General features: G+C 45.2%; 1 protein-coding gene across 1 annotated transcript in view; it reads right to left on the bottom strand.

The window, feature by feature from the left end:
- LOC119455863 (glycerophosphocholine choline phosphodiesterase ENPP6) overlaps positions 1 to 12198 on the bottom strand; it is an 84286-nt gene extending 72088 nt beyond the window's left edge. The window contains exon 1 of the mRNA XM_037717378.2: positions 11720 to 12198. Coding sequence (XP_037573306.1) covers positions 11720 to 12119 — 400 coding nt within the window. The 5' untranslated portion in view covers positions 12120 to 12198. The remainder of the gene's footprint in view (positions 1 to 11719) is intronic.
- Positions 12199 to 12616: the final 418 nt, after the last annotated feature.

Raw genomic sequence — 12616 nt, 5'->3', positions numbered from 1 at the left:
TATTAAGAACTAAGTTGTTTGGTCATCAGATCTCTGACGACAGTACACCATAAGACTTATATCTTGCTCCTTATTCTAATGTTTTTTTCGTTGAGTAACTTGGCTAACGTTAGCTGAAACACATAGTATACACGTATTTCCATATATAAATATCTTCTGTGCTCTTCTTGTCTGTTTGGTCAAAAGGAAGTACCAAGTCGCCCTGCGAGCAACTTCTTCAGCATAGTTTACTTTTATCTGTGCATACGCAGCGAATGCGTTCTTTCGTGCAATTAGGTTCCACGTGCTCATATTGAAACCTCTCAATACACTCTGCAACTGAAGTGATAAACAGTAGCCAAATAATGGGTGTCTCAGGCTTCCTCTTCGTCAGGCAACCTTCACCACATTCAAAGCAATACGCACAAATGGCCGCTGGAGACCGGCATATGGGAAAAGCAGGTCCAGTGATGGAGTGGTTTTCGCTTGGCCTCGGCGTGGTGACAGGTGCTGAGCCGGGGAGGAGAGATCTCTTGATGCAACGAGTCAATGCCTAAGTTGTTTTGCTGCTGCGAACGTTTTATTTTTTTTTTAACGCTTAAGGCAAGCAACGCGAAAAATAACACGACCAGGAAATGAACACAGAAGCATCTTTACTTTTTGTCGTGTTATACTTCGAGCTGTTTGCTTCAAGAACGGACTAGCCCAGCGAACCATCCTTCTGAAGCTTTCAAAATCTGTGTTCAATCAAAACTAGCGTACAGCCGCACATAGCAAAGAAGCATTGTCCCGTTTCCGCTTGATTTAGTCAGATGACCCGACCCGCACATTACAATGGTTAAAGTATACACAACGCCTCAACCCAGGTAATAAAGAGTTTAAGCTTGCCTGTATACGTACGACCAGTTCATAGTATAGCAATCTTTGGTTACATATAGCGCTATTTCGATAGCACGAGACATAACAAGGTGGATACACGAAATGCATAATTGTCATCAAAGAATGCAGACTACACACAAAACTACATTTGGTTAGAGTTCAACAAGACAAAGAAAGAAAAGAAAGTATGGAGTGCTAACATACACTATGATTAGATATTTCCGGAGCAACTTCTTCACTTGGCATTACCCTTAGTGAACCGTCTAGGTTATTTCATTTTTAACGCGATAGCGTTAAAGGTACCGTGTCGCAAAAAATCCGGCTTAGGTGTCGGCGTAGGCACGTGCGCGCCGGCGTCGTTGGCGGAAATAACCATCCCGAACCACCCCGACCGCGTGGGCCCTCCGCGTGGCGCAAAGCGTTAGTGAACAAAATTGAACTTCTCAAAGTAAAATCCGCCATAAAAGTAATAAAGTACGACTTAACCACAACCTGCAGACGTGATAGCGTCGGATTGCAATTTGAATATACGAGGAAACATAATTTTCTTACGCCGAAACTCAAACACAAACCCCTTTTCCAGCATTTCTACAATTCATAGAGCGGCGCGCCGCGGTATCTTCCTCGCAAAAACACCATCCAGATGGCGCTCGCTTCCTCGGCAGCCGCGCGTAGAGACGAAGTTGGACAAAAAAACTGTGGCTCCAATCCACGCTGTGAACGTGGTTGGCAGCGAAGCTGTAAACAACTCCCACAACGATTACCCATTGTGACGTCACTTGAATTCACACACGTGGCCCTACAAAGAGTGAAACCAGAAAACAAGTGAAATGTACTCAACCACACCCTTTATTACTTGACAACGACTTTATATTCACGCTGTTCTTTTGGCGTCCTTACTTTCCGTGGTCTACCCATCATCGCCTGGAATGAACTGAATGAGTTGCTAGATGGCGGTGACGTCACTACGTGATTTCCATGCTGTTGGGTACTTTTCCACTCGGAGTAGCTTACGCAACTGTAATCTTTACCGGGAAATACACGCGGGAGAAGGTACGCTGTAAACGATACCCACAACGATTACCCATTGTGACGTCACTTCAATTCACACACGTGGCTCTACAAAGAGTGAAACCAGAGACACTGGTTTCACGAGGGTTTTGAATGACGTCAACCCCTTTACCGTCAACCTAATGTTTACCGGAACGCGTCAGAGGGTGTTCCCATTGTTCACACGCGCCTTATCATCCATCACGTCGTTTTAATGCTTGTTTTGTGGTTTTGCTTTTGAAAGCGAGTGCTGAGCTGTATGCTGTATGCCTGATTTTAAAGGAGATGTGCTATTTGTATTCAATTTCTAGCCTGGCGTTTTTTGCTTACGCTGACACGAAAATTTCTTTGGCTGGTAGAGGTATAAAACTTCGCTGTAAATAGCTGCAGTTGCCGGGAAGCCTGATTAGCAGCCAGGGATCTTTGAGTGCTATCGCGTTTCACTCTTAAAGGGGAACCTTAATCGTCCTCGAAATTTTTCTACAGCTAGAGGGAATAACGAAACCTCAAAGCAATTCAATACTGGTTTACACGGAACAGTGTTCAAAGACGCTTTCTTCGCGCATTACAATCAATGATCGAGATGGGTGCTGGAATAGTAGACCCGTGTACAATCATTTAACAAGGTTGTTAGACATGCGTCGATAGGCCAAGGGACGGAGTTCCAAAAACTGGGCGTGTGTACAGGGTGCGAAATACCGGTCATGCCTGCAGAAAATAAATATTATTGCTTTTTTTAACACTTTCAAGCTTGTCTGCAGCAAACGAGTGGTATAGACGAGACTACAGAAGCGTAGTCAAGAACCGGCATGACTAATGACTGATAAACTGTTTAAAAAATTATCTAGGGTGTTGGGATTCGCTTATTTTCTGCAAGCATTGCGCATTATAGCAATAACAGAGATGTAATGGTCTGCTTTTGCTTGTGGGTGTCATAGACTGTTTTTCTATAAAGTGCCACGTTGTTCATTAGATGGCGATCAGTATTTGACTTGAAGATAATGCCGGGCGAGTAGTCGCGTGGTACTATGTTGCATTTCGCGGGCTTTCTTACAGGCTTGGGGGAAGAAAAAACTTTATGTAGAACGTATTGAGCAAATGAAATCAGGATCTGGAATTTTTCAGGATGGTCTTCAATTTTCTCATTGACCTTTTTGCTTTGAATATAATATTTGAGCAGTTGATTATTTAATCACGACTAATCATGCAATTAAGCGAAATACAAGAAGAATAGTCTGACTTTCTCCCAGCGACGGCAAACAACATTACATTGGTTCTGTCCAGCTACGTGGCCACTTGCATATTTTTAAATTTTGGCCCAATTTACGTAGGACACATGGTATATTGTAAATGACATGGGACCTAAAGCAGCCTTGGGGTACTCGAGAGGTTTCCTCCAGAGAGGCCGAGTAAGCATTTTTAAAGGAAACAAACAAGCGTGTATGTGTAGGTAGCCCTTCCACTTTGTTAACCAGTCGTCTCTGCTGTTTGGGTCTTACTAGTTTCATTGTCATTTTCTACTCATTTATTTATTTCAGCATTATCATTTATGTCATAATTTTTGTTGCATATTATAGAAAAATGGAGTAGTCTAGGGGCTTTTTACCTCAGTCTCATCACAACAACCCATGTGTAAAAGAACGGAACAAAGTTTACTATTCATAATGACAACACCAAATTTAAGAAGCATATTGGGACATGATGGTGTCGAAGACTTTTGGGTAGTCAATGAAGACGGCGTCAATATGGCTCCTATTATTCATTGCAAAGTGATGTCACGAGAATTCAATCAATTTAGTCACCATGTAATAGCCAGCCCGAAAGTGCATGTTGGAACTGCGAAAGTCATGTTTTCGGTTAAGTACTGTACGATGTGTTCTTGAATGATGTGTGTTAACAATAATGAGATCGGCTTGAAGTTTAAAACAATCTTTCTGTCGCCAAATTTAAAGTTTGGGATGACGTTAGCAATTTCTCAGACATGTGGAACGGTCGATGAATCAAGTGATGTTTGAAATATTAGTCAGGCAGTACATTCCAAGTAGATGACCCATCGATGTAAGCCTCATCGCTGGAGCTGCCATACGTTGTGCTTAAACAGGCTGCTCAAAACCATGTCTTCTGGGATTGTGCAAGCAGGTTAAGCACAAAAATGTTGGTGCGATACAGGTTACGTACTGCTGACTGGCGTAAAGGTGTCGACGGCAACACAATCATGATTGTACAGTGGCTCATTTTTTTTTACTTCGAAGAGAGCACCTTGAAACACAAGAAGAACACAAGAACATATCGCCACTATCACTTCCGCCACCATCCATGTCTCTGGTATCCCGCGAACTGTGATATCTATTAGAGAGACTAAAAAGCAAGCGGCCACTTTACGTCCTTGAGTACGGTGCAACCAAGTCCAACCAAGACCAATCACTCTTCTTGAATAATTATTATACTTCATGTGCTGAAGCTGCACTTCTGCTCAAGAGAAAAGGCTTAGCGGAGCGTTCAGCGTAAGCCACGGCGCCAATTATCGAGCGCTTTCGCGGTCGCATTTCAAGTTTAACATTCTCGGCTATCAACATCATTGAGCCCGGTCGGTTCTGAAGCATGACCTCTGCATTCGGCAGTTAAAATCCAACGCAAGTTTACGCGGGCGAAAAATGACGAAGTGCTGACTTACAGCTTCTGTTAATCTATATAGTATACGACAGAAACGGACTGCTTTATTGGACTATACTCATTTTTATTAAGAAAGAACAGCTAGAGCGCAACGCAGTTGGAATTCCTGCATATGAGTGGTAAGGCAATGCGAAGACACTTTGGCGCTATTAATGAAAGTCAAAAGAATAATCAAGCTTACAAGTTACCTTTTTTTCACTGCAACTAGAGATAGTTGTTTAATACGGTACACTTGGAAGAAGACAAATTTAGAGATAACCATTTTTTTTTCAACATCGCAACTAAATCGAGATATTCGTCATCGATCTGAACGCCGAGACCAGCCAATATCAAAAGCGAGCGCGCTAGGAGCACCAGAAAGACAGACCCCGCTCTTACGTCAGACGGAAATGCCCCCTGACGAAGCGTGCGTGACGAAGCTTGAATGACGGCAAGACGTGGCAGATATAGTGAGATGGCGTTGTCCGGCTTGCCAGGAAGAATCTCGGGTAGACTAACCAGTATGAGTGAATCGATTAGCGTATGAGCGCGTGATGTCTGTTAGTTAAAACGAGTTTGATAGGCACAGTGGCGCGCTTCTGTACTATAGATAGTTTTTTCATGACGTCACGGACGCAGTTTTTCACTGTCCTATAAAATCCAAACATGGTTGCCACGATTATGTCAGTGTACCATGTCAGCTCCCAGTACCTTCTATTGCTTTTGGACGGTGACTTACATTTCACTAGATTATCACTGTTATCAATTGAAACTCGGTGGAAGTCGCTCCTTTTTTGTTCTCACGCTGTTACTTTTCTTGTTTACGCTGCTTTCTCGGCATTTTAGTACCCCAAGATGGCTGCCACGTTGACGTCAATAAAAACTATGTATAGAAAGAGTACTGTGATCGAGACCCCAATGATTTCGCGGTACACAGTGAGGAAGTGAGGAAAAGGTCGCAATGGTCGTAGTGTGCGGAGGAATTTCCGGCAGCTGCCCTTTCCCATCCCCCAGTGTAGGGTAGCCAACCAGACGCATTTTCCTGGTTAACATCCCTGCGTTCTTCTTTTCTTTCCTCCTCCTCCAGGCTAGTCGCGCGGCTGCACTCGCCCCAAATAAGGAACATACATTCACGTATGAACAATCATACATATGCTCTACTAATTAATGTAACATCCATTTAATGCTCGAGCTCGCATTAGGAAGTTCTTCCGACCAGGCGGTGGCTCATACAACGTACAACATGCGCGGCTATTGATAAAAGATTAGTCTGCGTGCCAGCTGTCTTATCAAACGCGAGCAACAATCGGCGCTGGTATGATAATTAGGCATTCCCTTTAAGAGCGGACCCCTCCGCGTACGCTTCGCCGTTTGTCGTAAGACAAAGATGCGTAGCGGACCCCCCGCTGGGTTCCTTCATTACTTCCCGCCGAACGTGATATCTTTCAATCTGTGAACGAAGCAGGCGGGGCCCCCTGCGAGGGAAATCGACGTCCACCCATACTTCCTGCGCATAGTTCTCGCGATGCGACCCCCCCCCCCCCCCCTTCTCTTTTCCCCTTTCTCGCTAAGCGTCGTTCCTTGTCTTTAAGGCCGCCAGCGTTATTAACGAGTGCGTCGTCATTCGTCCCGACCTTCGTTGTTTTGAAGTGATTTTTTTTTGTTCTTAGCGTTACGTTCGTCTTCTGTCTTTGTCGTAGCCTGCTGCTCGCTCTTTCGGCCTTTCGATTTGAACTGAGCTGAAAATAATTGGGAGTCTTCAACGCGTGAGTGCACCAGCGGAACCTGAACTCGTTGATTGGCGAATGAATAGAAACCTGCTGCCCTATGGCGCTGCTCGGCCTATGTGCGTGGCGTCGCCGTTCTCCTTGTTCAGCAAGGCTTTATTCCGGCCGCATAGCTTTAATCGAAACACTTGCTTAAGGAATCGATATTGATGGACTCACCGTCCAGTCCTGTGAGAGAGAGAAGCCCACACACACAAAAAAAAAAAAACGAAGGCGAGCTAGACAGAGAAATTCGTGCACGTTGAGTTGGCTTGAAACAAAGGGACGAAAAGGAACTACTGACGTTACCGGGTTTTTTGAAGCACGCTCTTCCAAGCGTGCTACGCTGAAAGCGACCCCGTAATTGGTTTCTGACGTAGATGAAGTTATGGCTTTTGTTTCACTGTCGCAGGCATGACATCAGGCGATACAATTTGTTCTCTATGACCAATGGTTTTTTCTCGCCAGGTCGTTGTAAAATTTCATGATCAGCACCTGTCATCTTATCTCTTATCTAATGATCCTGCTAACCAGTGCACACTACAAAGCATCAGGTTCGCTTCTCTACTTGACTAATTAAGGCGCCTAAGGAACCCGAGAGCTGAAAGTCTTTTTCTTTTCTTTTTTTTTCGTGAAAAAGGCAGTCACTGACAGGGACAACCAACCGCAGGATACTCTGACGATGCACCGCAGACGAGCAACGTGCGCAGAGGCCGCTGAATTTATTTCTGCTTCGCCGGCTCGAGTAATGACTTCCATTCTCAATTAGGATGTCCATTTTTCTTCCCATCTTTGAGTATTGTAGGATCCACGCTACGAAGAAATAATGACGTCGTTGGTTTCACCTTCACGCAGCTGCCTTTTCTGTGCTATACAGAAAGACCAACTAAGGATAACTAGTACAGCTAGAAGCGATAAGAAAGCAGATAAGAGCACAGCTAAAAGGGATTGTGGAAGACATAGAAGCAGTCTCAAGTATTTTTGTCCAGCCCTTCACTTTGTCGTGTTCCTTAAACACAGCACGCGTTCCTCTCATGAACAGGTAGCTCGTAGCTCGTAATCCGGTTGCTCTTAATACAAGTCTGAACCTAAGCTATTCGCAACAGTCGAAGAAAAGCTGATGCGGGAAACTACTTACCTGCACTGCAAGGCCGCAAAACCGGCATGAATTGCTCTAAACATGTGCCACCAATGGGCGCATTAGGTTTACTTTAAGTTCGTCCATTCAACCAACTCCACTAAACTTCAGTCTCGCCATAGTATTCCAAAAACCTCGCTGTAGATGTTCTTTCTTCCCTCTTTTTTTTCAGAGCATTTAACACCTTCAAGCAGTCGTGGCTGTGCTTCTAATCTTGTTGACTAATAAAGCTGGAGAGAAAGATAAAATCTGGCATCAATATTTGTCGAAGTACGTACTTCCTGTTATCTGATGTTTGTGTCTTGTGAAATGCGACGACGACTGTAAGCTTTGGTCGCATTTTATAAAGGCGGAATGCGAAACCGTTCGTGTATTCAGACTTTGGCGAACGTTAAAAAGCACAGGCGTTCAAAAGTGTGCCAAGGCCCATTAGTGCGGCGTATAACATAGGTGTCGAGTTGCCTGGGGTCGTTAAACTTCGTCACTGCAGTAATCTTGTCCTAAAAATTACAATAAATAAAGAAACGGTTGATGTAATCATGGCGGGAATCTAACTGTAAAGTCATATAATACACATGCGGCGTGATGGTTTTAAATTTTTTCTGGAACATTTAAAAATCGCATTTTCCAGAAAGCAATTCTAATCTGTGCGCTAGATTATTCAGAGAGGCGGACATTACTTGCACGAGAATCTATAAACACGTCCCATTAACTAAAAAATCACAAATTAACTTCTTAATTAATTCATTTACGGCACATATTGCAATTTATGAGTTGTAGCAGGTCAGTTTGCAAGGCTAGGAATAAATTTCCAGAATGACACCAGTTTGGAGACATGCGCCATCAGACTCGCCGCGAAAATTCACTATTATTCCACTTACTTTTTTTAAGCAAAACTCTATTTTATGGATTGAAGCACAAAAGTAACTGGAACGCCCACGTATTTCGTCCCACACTTTGGGAAATAATATCTCGCAACTGGTGTCATCCCGGAGATTCATTTCAAGTGGATACGCCTTGCAAACTCACTGTCTGCAATTCATAATTGCAATATGTGCCATAAATTCCTTAATTAAGAAAATTAATTAGTGAAATTTTGTTAATTAGTTGAATATGGGTTCCGATTTTTCCAGCTAGTAAAGTCTTCCTCTTCGAATAACCTAGCTCAAGGAGAAGAACTATGCCATCTGCAACAGGCGATTTTTTTTAATTCTGGAAATTTTAAAAATGATCGCCCCGTATATACATCTGGCAGCCTGTCAAACCAGCAGCCATAAAGATCTAATTAGGTTCAAGTTAGATAAAAAATAAATAACGGTCCTGACACCTGCGTTGACCGTAGAAGTACCCTCGGCAAGCCCTACAGTACGAAGAAACGGTCGCGTTCATTTTTTCTAAGAAGTTACCCTGCCCATCCCCTGCCCCATTTTCCTCCCCGTCCTCGGCGAAAGCGCCTTAGAGCGGCAAACATCTGGATGGGATTCCACAAGAAAGGATCCCCTTTGTGCGGCACCACTATCGTGAGCAGCTGGAGCAACAGGGGACGAGAAAGCCCTCTGACTGCGCATGCGTCATGGAGGGAAGCTGCGGGAAACGAACGGTATTCGGTATGTGCACGCGACGTCGAGGCGCCTGACCGGGCGCGTCTTGGCGTGGCACGTTGTGTCACAAGCGTGTCTATCTTCACGTCGCCGGTGCGTGCGATCGCCGCAACCTCAACGTGATGGCTCCTGTTTTGAAAGCCGTTCCTTCCTTCCGTTAGGTATCACTGTCTGTCGAGCGAAATGGCAATACGCCTTACCGGGTGCTCAAAATTAAGTTTCACGGAATTTTAAAAAATCGCCTGTGGCAGGTAGCATAATTCTTATCGTTGACCTGGGTTATTCGAAGAGGCGGACATTAGCAGCACGAGAAATCGAAACACATATTCAACTAATTAGCAAAAATTGACTAATGAACTTCTTAGGTACGTACTTTACGACACATATTGCAATTCACGAATTGTAGCCGGTGAGTTTGCCAGACGCATCCACTGGAAATGAATGAAATGCACCGCGAGCCGCGCTTCGCGGTTTCGCGTGTATAATGAAGAGAATTTAAGAAATGACTTGAGGGCAGTTATACTTCTTTACATGGCCATTCTGAAATGTAAAAGCACGGGACTATACCTTTATTACAATTTCATTTAACATTCCACTATAAATAAGAGCCGTAATGCTCGTCCATGAGAAGTTAATTAATGTAATTAGTTTTGTTAGTGAATAGATTGCTCAGTTTTTTAAAATTTATTTTCCAAATAATGTCGGCCTGGGCAGGTAGTTCATCTGAAGTAACTTACATCGAGCAAACTTGTAGGCCTTTATAAAAGAAAGTTTTGTAAGTGAGAAAAAAAGCCCATCATATATATTTTATTTAACAATATAAGCCATTAAACGCTGTGGTTATGCTTGAGTTATCTACCGTCGGCTATGTGTCATTTGTTTCCTTAATAACTATAATCTTGCCGAAAATCCTTCGTTGTCCTCAATTTTTATATAAATAGATAAATCCAGTTGTAAACATCCATTACACTTCTCCTTTGTCATCTGTATTGCGAATGAATGTAAATGTACAAGGTAATTAACATATGTTTTAAAGCCATGTGCATGAAAATTTCGAAGAAGTTGACTTTCTTGGTAGTATTTTGAGGCAACCTATAATTCTCACAAGAGTTAAGGCAAGCAGAAGTACCACGTATTGCCAGATAAATACGTGAACTTAATATTGGGTGAATCCATTGGAGCACTGTGCATAGGCACGAGACATGAACATGGTGAAACACGTGACATGACATGGACAAAGAAACACAAGGAGTCATAGTACTAACAATGCAAAGTTGTACAAATAATGTGCACAGTATTCGGGGGCTTAATGAACTATAGAACAAGAAAGATGCCATTTCAACCCAGATCTCGGACAGCAGTGGTAACTCTATACTCAGTCACTTCTTCAGGCTTCGATAACCGTGTAACGCACATACATCCTCTTCCAAGGTACTGAAGTCCACGCCATGCGTCCAATGGGCTAAAATTCAGCATTCAGGAAAAAATAGGACTCCGAGGAATCACCAATTGCTGGTACGCTTCTTAAAAAATACTTTTCTGGTTGTTCTTGTCTCTTACCGTGTTACGCAGTCTCATTCGTCTTGAGCTCACTTAGTCAGTTCAGTGTGCTGTGTTTTATAAGGAGTTTCCGTGTATTCTGTCGCAGCTAAGGGCTGAAGTACAAACTGTCTTTCTCGGATATGTGATGTCGCAGTGATTTCAGTGTCGTCAGGCCTCACCGCTTGACATCATCTAGACATCTGTTAGTTTTATTTTGTTTATCTATTCAACACTTCTCGCTTTTAGAGCAGTGACCGACAAAATACGCTGAAAGATAAATCATTTTTGTGAACGTCGTCAATAACAAATATGACGTCACATTTCTCGCTGTTCTTCAATCGCAAGGTTACAAGTGTCTATTCTGAGGGGCTGGGTGGCTATAGGTGTTTACCTATGACGCGCAACTGGAAAACACTCACGGGCGCCGCTTGCCTAATTGACAGTGTCTCAGAATGACGAACAAACCGCCACTACTGCTTTTCCCGCTGAGCCCAAGATGTTTCGTGTCAAACCCGCGAACTAACGACGCGCACGATACAAGGAACAGCCCGATGTGGATTCGCTTTCGATTTCGAGTTTCCGTCGCCTGTTACTCTGATGGAAAACTCTCCCAACGGCAAGCCAGTATTTCGAAATTATTTTTGTTTGTCTTCCAGAGAACAGCCGAAGAGTTTTTCTAAGCGACACTTTCGCATGAAGGTTCTTAATGTCGGTCTTCTTGAATGAACATCCAGCGTGGCCAAACTTTGAACCATTATGCTTGTATCATATAAAAGTGCTGGTACTGGTAAATATTTGTAGTTGTAGCGACTTGAGTTCCTCGTCACTGGCTTCAGGCGATTCCGCGTGTTACTCGTGATAACTGCTGAGTATAAATGCGTGTTTGTTTCTGGGCATCCTTGGTACATCAATGACGCTGCTGGGGCACAGAACTTTCACCGGTAGGAATAAAAAAAACGAACGAGGGAATGTCGCAAGCGTGGCGGCATGCAAGAAAAAAGCCATTGCGAAAGACTAGCCCAGTGTCAGTATGCAAGCGTTTGCATATACTGACGGGCACCGAAACTGCGCCAAGTATCTTGTCTCGCGTCAGGTCATGAGTGCACACGTACCTGTGGCGATGCTGTACGCGTTGGGGTACGGGCTGGACGGGAACACTGGCAGCACGTACTCGGCGCGGATGCCTCCTTGGGCCAGTCGCGCGAATCCCGGATGCACCGCGTGGTCGATGTAGTCGGCCCTGACGCCCTGCACCAGAATCACCAGCAGCTTGGGCCTCGTCGCCGTTGGCTGCTGCTCCTCGTCCGACGACGACGGACTCCGAGGTTGGCGACGACCGTTGCCGATGGTGCCGGTCGCCGCGCTGGCGATGCCGGCCATTGCCAGGCACCACAGGATCCACCACCAGCAGCACAGGGCGGTGGGCATGGCCTGCCCCTTGGGACGACGAGTTGCGAGCAGCGGGCACAGCGCGATCGATAGCAGCGGCCGCGACGCGGGACGTCTCGCCATGCTGGTGCGCTGCTCCGCGCGTCGTCGCTTGTCCGGCTGCGGAGAAGTGCGCCCGCTAGCTTGCCTGGGCGCTCCGGCGGTTCTTTCTCTCTCCCGGCCTACCCCTCTCTCGCTACTGCTTCGGAGGAGCGGGCGCGCGCGTTTCTTCTCTCGCAGATTTTCGGGGCCCCGTCCCGTCCCGTTCCCGGCGTCGTCGCTCGCTCTCTCGCTCGTCGGCGGCGCCCGTTCCGAACCGCTTCCAGAAAGCGTCCCGCGCCAGTTCCGAACTGCGCATCAGCCACTCCTCCTCGCTTCGAGGTCCCTCTAATTTCCCTCTCTCTCATTTTCCCCGTTCTTGCCTCTTCCTCCGTCTTTCAGATGGGGGAAGAGATCTGAGCATCCCCTCCGCCACTTCCCTTGCCCGCCCGCCCGCCTCTTCCCTTTCCCTTCGCTCCCGGAGCTCCTCTTTCGACGTCCTCTCAGATCCTCCCGTGTTTCTTTCTTTTCTCCTTCGCATG

This window comes from Dermacentor silvarum, chromosome 6 (genome assembly GCF_013339745.2).
Source record: "Dermacentor silvarum isolate Dsil-2018 chromosome 6, BIME_Dsil_1.4, whole genome shotgun sequence".
Taxonomy (NCBI): Eukaryota; Metazoa; Arthropoda; class Arachnida; order Ixodida; family Ixodidae; genus Dermacentor; species Dermacentor silvarum.
The sequence above is the reverse complement of the archived record's forward strand: the minus strand, read 5'-3'. Positions and strand labels throughout refer to the sequence as shown.